Consider the following 8,273-nt stretch of genomic DNA (forward strand, 5'->3'; position numbering starts at 1 on the left):
CGGCCATTTGTTCATTCTCTTTTGTGAAGTTCTTCCTATTTTTTTTTCTTTTTTTTTTTTTAAACGTTTATTTATTTTTGAGACAGAGAGAGACAGAGCATGAACGGGGGAGGGTCAGAGAGAGAGGGAGACACAGAATCTGAAACAGGCTCCAGGCTCTGAGCTGTCAGCACAGAGCCCGACGCGGGGCTCGAACTCACGGACCGCGAGATCATGACCTGAGCCGAAGTTGGACGCCCAACCGACTGAGCCACCCAGGCGCCCCAGTTCCTGACTATTTTTCATTTAGGTGGTCCTTTGATCTCTTTTCAGATTTTTTTTTTTTTTTTTTTTTTTACACATTCTGGAAACAGGCCCTCTGATAGTTATGTGTGTTGCAAAAATCTGGGAGGAATTTCAAAAGTCCAAATAAATCAATTGCAAAAGACATAGAGAAAAAAACAAAAATCTGTCATTTTTCTAAGTTACCAGCCCCAGACCAGGCTTCAGCTTTAAAGGGAGATCTAGAAAGAACACAATTTGAGATAAGACCCACCAGGTTCAAGCGTCTGCGAGCCCATTTCCTGAGTGCTCTCGGGCAAGTCACTTAAGCTCTCTGAGCCTCAGTGACCACACTTGAGAACGGCCCACTATTTGTCACACGGCTGTTCTGTGGCTGAAGGGAGGTTATGTGCAAATGTGCTTTATAAACTGCCTATCAGTTAAAATCAGAAGCAATCGGCCACACGGGCTTCCTGAACGGCCCCAACCAGCTTCCGAAGAGCTGTCTCTAGCGCTAACAGAGGCGGCAGCAGCAACCTTTCAGATCCAAGAAAATCCCCATTCTCCCTTCCACCGTCTCAGCCAGAGGACACCTTCAATCCCCGTCCCTCTGCCCGCACTGTGTCAGACTGGACTGCCCACGAGCCAGGAACAGGGCTCCTCCCTGCCTGCCCGGGCAGGAAAACAGGAAGCAGCCCCCACCCTGCCAGGAGGTGGGGCTGACAAGCTCCCTTTCCTAGGTGGGCACCTCTCCAGGCCATCAACCCTCTGGATGCGGGAGAAGCACTGGCCGCTGGCCCACCGCCCCGCCACCCCCCACCCGGGTCTGCTCCGTACTTTGTCCCAAGGTGGTGGAGTGAGTGGGCCGGTGGACAGGGGGTGTAGAACAGTCCTCCTCGGTGCCTTGCTGACATGCCAGGCAAGGAGCCCTTTCAGTGCCCAAGTGGGGCGGGGACTCAGCTCTCCGGCCACGTGGGTGCTCCTCGTCCCATTCTAAGCAAGGTTCAGCACCATCCTTTCATGCGCCCCAGTCTACATACAGGGGGGACGTGGAAGCTTTTCCAGGGAGCAGCCTAGAGCTCCGATCAAGCGCGGGTCCCTATTCCTCAGGGTGGAAACCCGCTTACAGGAATTTCATCAGCCCAAATGGTTGAGAGCTGGAAATCTTGCCCGGCCTCCCCAGTTTGAGCGGAGAAATTCAGTAGCAGAGCCAGATTTGCTCACTCCCCAGGGAGCACTCTCACATTATGTGCACATCCCTTACTCCAGCAGCAGTACGCAGGCCACTGCCATCAGCCGCGTCCAGGTGCCTGGGACACACCAGGCCAGTTTCTCTCCCTTCCCCGTAATACCTTCTAGCTCAGAATGGCCCCACCCGAAGCAGAAAGAAACCTTGGGAAGTCCAAGCCCGTGTTCTGGGAATGTTTATAAAGTGTTCGGAACTTAACGGAAATCCAAATCATCGACCGTGAGCCCTAATCCCATCTCTAGACTCTGCAGGCTCTGTCCTAAATGGATACCCTGGGCGCACCAGCCTGGCACACAGGGCAATCACTTAGTAAGAGTTAATCATTGGAGAAATCAAAGGAGACAGAGGGAGAGCCTCCAAAATGTGCAAAGGGAAAGAACTCTGCAAGCAGAGGCCTGCCTGTAGCACCCAGGCTCCCGGTAGTTCCTCCAACTGTTTTACATCCACACATTTGGCAAACAGGCCCAGCGCCTGCCTCCTGCAAGGGCTCGCTCAGCACGGAGAGCCAGACCCTGCCCCCAAGAGCTTACGGTCTGGGAGAGAAGCCACGGTGTGACCTGGCTGGATGGGACAGACAGACGGCAGCTACGGGCCCCTGCTTGCTGGAATACCTGATCTGGCTGGAGGAGACTGCAGTGGCGGTCTAGTGCAGGGATGCGGTGTTAAGGCCCGGAAGAGAGAGGCGCCAGGGACCCTTAGGTGCCCCGTCATGCAGGGCTTCTTGGGACCCAGCAAAGGTTCTTGAGAAAAGGGGGTTACAGAAGCCACTGTTGGGCTTTAGAGACAACCCGTCTGGCCCCAGGCTATTTGGGAAGCAGAAAGGAGGGGATTACACCAACACTGGAAAGAGGTACTAAGGGCAGGAACAGTGCAGAGCAGAGCAGTGGACAAGAGAAACATCACAGAGCACAGTGTGGCTGTGAGGAAACAGGAAAGGGAGGACTCACAGTGGATGCCAAGGAGCTGAAGGGCACCAGCGAGGACCAGACACTGGCATTCAGAGGCTGGGGAGGCCCAAAGTTGAGTCTGGAGCATGTGTGGTTTATGTAGGGACAAATGTCCAATGGGAAGTGGTCACACAGGCCAAGAACTCAGGAGGTGGCGTCACAGGAAGTAAGAAAAGAAACTATCAGAGGAGCTGAGCACAGAGGAAGTGGACAGAAGGTGAAAGAGAAGTGGGGTGAGGTTAGCACTTTGGGGACCCAACTGTTAGGGGGAGAAAGAGAGCTGAGGGGGCTAGGCTGTGACTCCAGGGTGACAAGCACAATCCGGGGCTGGTTTTCCTGAGTTTGGGTCCCGACTCTGACCCTGACTTCAGAACCTTGGGCTGGTTACTGACATGTCTAAGCCTTGATTTCCTCATCTGTAAAACAGGGATCATAATTTGTAAATTCCTTCCAAGAACTGGGAGCAGGTGTGGCTCGTAAAGGCCTTTACCGTGTGCACACAGCAAATGCTATAAATGTTGGCTATTCTCATTATTATCAATGGGAGGAAACCAAAGTACAGAACCACAAGTTCAAAGAAAGCTCTTAGCATCCTCTCTCTTTCCAATACCAACTAAGAGAGCAAGCAGGGGACAGGAGGGGGACAGCACCTTTTATGTTAGAAACCATTCCCGTGCAGCCAGAGTCAAGAAGCCCTGATCCCTCGGGGCGCCTGGGTGGTTCAGTGGGTTAAGCGTCTGACTTCGGCTCAGGTCATGATCTCACAGTTCGTGGGTTCGAGCCCCATGTTGGGCTCTGTGTTGACAGCTGGGAGATTGGCATCTGCTTCGGATTCTGTGTCTCCCTCTCTCTCTGCCCCTTCCCCTGCTCATGCTGTCTCTCTTAAAAATAGTCATTAAAAAAAAATAAAAATAAATAAAAAAGAAGCCCTGATCCCTCTGCTCAAACCCCAAAATTTTTGAGCATGTGAATCAAAGCCAGAGCTGAAGATCATGAGCAAAATGGTAGAAACACCCCCTGACTTTTTGGTCATCAGATTTCAGAACCCTGGCTTCTCGGTTTACTCGTTGCATGACCTTGGACAAGTCACTTGGCCTCTCTGAGCCTGAGCTATTAAATAGAATAATGGCTATAAATCACTCAGCATGTTTCTAGTGCCCACCAGGCCCTCAATAAATATTTGTTTCTGTCTCTTCCTCTCGAGAACCCGAGTTTCCTGGCTCTTTCCAGCTCACGGTTGGTTGGGATCCTGTTATTCTGTGGAGGGCTCCACCGGAAGGCTCTGTGTTTCCAGAGCCCCAATGCCTCCTCTGACCTTAGCAATCACCAACCACAGAGCAGAGGTGCTCAAATTTCAGGGTGCCCAGGGCTACCTAGGGCTCTGGCTGAAATGCAAGCTCTCATTCAGTAGGTGACGCTGGTGCTGTAAGTCCTCTGTGTAGAAGAGCCCCACAGTAGCTGGTCCACCTCTCTGCTGACTCATGAGCTCCCCCAGGCTGGTCTCTTTATCTCACCCATCTCGGTGTCCCCTCCACGCTCTCTGCTCACTAAATGGATGGTGAAAACATAAACCATGGAGAAAACCATTTTCCAGCTAAGCAAATACAGACAGGGAATTTTGTCTATGGGTGCCAGCCCTCCTGGTTCATTCCAGAATTGCTCTCCTTGGCCAACATGAGGACAGCGTGGTAGAAGGGGCCTGGGACCTGGAGTCCTGGATCTGAATCTTGCTTTTCAGTCACCAGCGGGTGGCCCTGGGCAAGTTACCGAGCTCTCACCCGTAAGATGAGGGTGTTAATACCCAACCATAGTAGAGCCCCCAGTGATGGCTAAAATGTGCTGTATAAACTGTAAAGTGTTCCAGGCAAGGTATCATTACCCAGCAACTTTTTTGAGGGCAAGAGCCACTTTTCACTCCCCTAGAATCTGAAGGGTGCTTGTGATGGGCTGGGTGGGGGACACAGCAGGGATCAGGTTGGAGATGGGGGCTGCGGCAGGTGGGTCTGGGGTCCCCACTCTGGCAGGGATGCTGGCCTAACCAGAAGGAAGGCAGAGAATTCACAGTCCTCTCATGGGCATGGGGCAGGGCTCCTGACTGAGGGTGTAGGAGACAAAGGACCAGGAGGGTGCTCAGGGGCTGTTAGGAAAAAGCATCAAGTAATTAAAGATGCCACCTGATGCCCACAGCTGAGTTTAACCCAGGCGAGGGCTTCCCTGCTGAGGTTAACCAGTCATTTTCTACCCTCACCTACAGCTGGCTCAACACTAACACAGGCATCTGAGGACACAGGTGAGAGCAAGACACAATCACGGGGCGCCTGGGTGGCTCAGTTGGTTAAGTGTCCAACTCTTGATTTCAGCTCAGGTGATGATCTCACGGTTCACGAGATCGAGCCCCAAGTTGGGCTCGGTTGGCACATAGCCTGCTTGGGATTCTTTCTCTCTCCCTCTCCCTGTACCCCTCCCCAGCTTGCGTGCTCTCTCAAAATAAATAAATAAACTTAAAAAAAAAAAAGACACAGTCTTGTCCTCATGAAGCTCCTAGTTTACCGAGGGCAACATAGAGAGTGACAGGACAGGGTAACAGGTGTTACGGGTTGAAAGGCGGGAGTGGCCAATTCTGCTTTTCAGCCAGTTAGCCTCATCTGCGCTCATCTCCAGACGTGTTCTTTGCCATTCCCCATTTCTAGAATGCCCACCTCCCTTCCTCTCCACCCAGCAAGCACTATCTCATGCTGAATGGCGGTTAGGTCCTGGTGAGGGCTCCCAACCCCTCTCCACACCCACGCCAGCCTGTACTTTCCGCATGTGCTCTCGGTAATTATCACATTACCTAGGAACACTTCTGCCCCCCTACTGAAGAGTTAATCACAGCCTGCACCATTACTTGACATTTGTGCTTCCTTCGGTCTCCCCAGGTTACAGCAAGAATCACTGAAATTGTGTCCCAAAGTTTACAAAAATGCCTTCACGCCTCTTATTTAATTTAACCCCCACAATACACCTGTAAGGTAAGTATCATCTTTATTTTATAATAAGGAAAACTTAGAAAGGTCTGCCCGAGGTCATAGAGCCTATCCAAGTGCCTGGCTATGAAACTCAAACCTCTTACACTCCAATGCCACTGTTCTACCCAGAGGCACTGGGTGCCACTGTTGCCTCAGAGGCAACACAGCGCAGTGGTTAAAGGCTGGGACCACTTCCAGCTGTGTGACCTTGGGCAGGTGACTTAACCTCTCTGTGCTTCGATTTCCCCATGGAAAATGGGGCTGATGCCCACCTCATGGGTCCTTGTTGAGATTAAAGAAGGTAACACAGCAAAGTACTTAGAACAGTGGCAAACACGATAATTAGCTACAATTATCACTACACCTTGGCTGATTCTCATGGTCTCTCAACTCATTAAAAGTTTTTTCTAGCTCATTTTTATATCATAATACATTGGATACAGTTGAAGTCATTAAACAAAATGAGCTTTTGCAGATTGATTAATGCCAAGTTTTAGGACTGTTCTCTTTTCTTCGCTTTCATACCCCCCCTTACGGTTTCAATAATAGAGAAACTTTCTTTTCCTGCCCCAGCCTACCTCCTCACTCTCACCCCCACCCCCAAAACAAGGCACTCGGTCAGGTGTGGCCAATCGCAAGGGTTCCACATATAAAATACCCGCAAACATTGACCTAGAGTCTCCTTTGTTGGGTGGTCCCTGGATGGCGAGGGGACATGCCAGTCCTGGGTAGAAGGAAGCTTTTGCAAATCTAATTTCCATCATTATAATGAGTCAAAGTTTTACGTGTCTTCCTCTAGTGCTCCAGTTTTTACTGATTTGAGACTCCAGACGGAATGGGTTATCATAAAATAACACCTATTTCTTTTCCTTTCCCATTAAAAAAAAAAAAAAAAAGAAGAAGACTATTCACACTGCTTCCTGGAGCAAGAAGCCTCAGGATCAGGCAACTCGTTGAGGCAGGAACACACACAGTGGACCAGCAGACGGAAAGATTCTTTCCTTCCAAGGGGGCCAGTCCACAGAGCCAGAAACCCAAACCCAGCTGGTCCCTGGGAGGCAGCAGGGAACTGCCATCTCTCCCATCACGCCTGGGGTAGGATGACCCAGGAAGGGGACACTCCTGACTTTACACCACCCAGACACACGTGCAAAGGGCCAGAGGCAACTGGAAAGAGAAGATGAAGTTCCCAGGGGGTTGAAAAGCTTTCTTCTTTGCAAGATTCCATACACAATACACAGTCAGGTCCTCACAACCTTTCTATCTAAAACCCCAAAGGCCTTCCTTCACATTGGACTGTGTTTGGCGGTGGGGGTGAGGCAGAACACAGCAGGGGAACCAGCCTCTGGCTGTGGAGGCCCAGCTGGATCTTCAAAGGTTCTACCCTGAGCGCAAGAGTGAAGCACAAATCTGCCCATACAACTTTGGCACCGGGATTAAAAGAAGTGCTGTGCCCTTTGAAATGGATTTTGCATACAAACGAGTTGATGAACACCAGAAACATGTCCGCTTTATTCAGTCAAATCAATACACCAGGCATTCAAACTCCGAGGTAGAAATGGATTGTGGCTTTTTGTTGATGACACTGGGGAATTTTGGCCCCCAGCCCTGCTCAGGCTGGACAAATAGGGCAGTCTGCCTATTAGCTGTCAGGCACATCTTGGGGGATGAAACCAAAATCCCAAGTCAGGGCTCTGGGCATCACTGGGCAGCTCATCCTGACCAGCAGCGGGCTGTCCGGCCAAAGGCCGGCCCCTGGCCCCTGGCCCCTGGCCCCTGGCCGGCCCTTTCCTCCAGCCCCCATTTTCCAAGCTCGGCCACACGTCGCATTTCCTACATTCCTTCTCGCCGCTCAGACCCCTGCAGCCTGGCCCTCGGAGGCCGACAGCTGGGGGTGGCGTGAGCCAAGCAAGAGGCACTAGGAAGGGGGTGCTGGGGGTGGGGGTGGGGGGGAATGTCAGTGCAACCCAGAAGCGATGGAGAGGGGAGGAAAGGGCTCCCCGCTTCTCATCCCAGTCCAGCGCTCCGCTCTCCGCCGCCACACTTGAGTGGCCCCCCAATGCGCTTCCCCTGCTGAGAGGGCACCCCTTCCATTCGGTCCTTCTTCCGTTCCTTCGGCTCTCACCGTCCCTGTGACCCCTGCCCTGCCCCACGGGTCGTGCCAGCTCCTCGGAGCCGCCCTGCCCTTCTCCCCAGGCCAGCTGGGATGCCTCCGGGTCCCCGACCTCCCCAGGATCGCCTCGACCTGAGCACCCAGATGCTCCCTCTCGCGGCCCCCTTGCCCCGTCCTCCCTGGGCCTGAAGACCTCTGCCCCCTTCAAAGCCCCTCCCGGGCACTGCGTCTCTCGGGATGCCCAAGCCACGCATGCCCCGGGGTCCCCCGGTCCTCACCTGAGTCCGCTCGAAGCTCTCCCGTTCGGCCGCCTCGATCCCCGCGCCCACCCCGCGCCGGCTCAGCACCTTGGGCAGCGGGTTGGGCACCTGCTTCATGGAGCTAGCCATCCGGTCCATGTCGCCGCGCGGAGCCGAGTCAGGGGCCCTCGGCCGCCCCGGGATCCCCACGGCGCCGCCCGCCCCGCCCTACCCGCTGGGATCCGGCGCTAACGGGACGGCTTCCGCCTCCTATTGGCTGGGAGCGCTGCTACTCTCCCGCGGCCCCGCCCCACCCAGAGGCTTCCCCGCCCGCCCCCGCCCCCTCTGGAGCCCCACCGCGCGCCCCGCCCCTCTGGAGCTCTCCGGACCGCGAGGCGCGCCGTGACCGGTCCGGACGCCTGTCCGTCACCGGTTCCAGCCGCCCCCGGAGGGGGC

At 53.7% G+C, this 8,273-nt stretch overlaps 1 protein-coding gene across 1 annotated transcript in view; it reads right to left on the reverse strand.

The window, feature by feature from the left end:
- Positions 1 to 8,044, reverse strand: part of HIP1 (huntingtin interacting protein 1) — a 149,901-nt gene extending 141,857 nt beyond the window's left edge. The window contains exon 1 of the mRNA XM_053894029.1: positions 7,857 to 8,044. Coding sequence (XP_053750004.1) covers positions 7,857 to 7,976 — 120 coding nt within the window. The 5' untranslated portion in view covers positions 7,977 to 8,044. The remainder of the gene's footprint in view (positions 1 to 7,856) is intronic.
- Positions 8,045 to 8,273: the final 229 nt, after the last annotated feature.

The sequence above is a fragment of the Panthera pardus genome, unplaced genomic scaffold (assembly GCF_024362965.1).
Source record: "Panthera pardus isolate Hobbes unplaced genomic scaffold, ASM2436296v1 HiC_scaffold_4, whole genome shotgun sequence".
NCBI classification, from domain to species: Eukaryota; Metazoa; Chordata; class Mammalia; order Carnivora; family Felidae; genus Panthera; species Panthera pardus.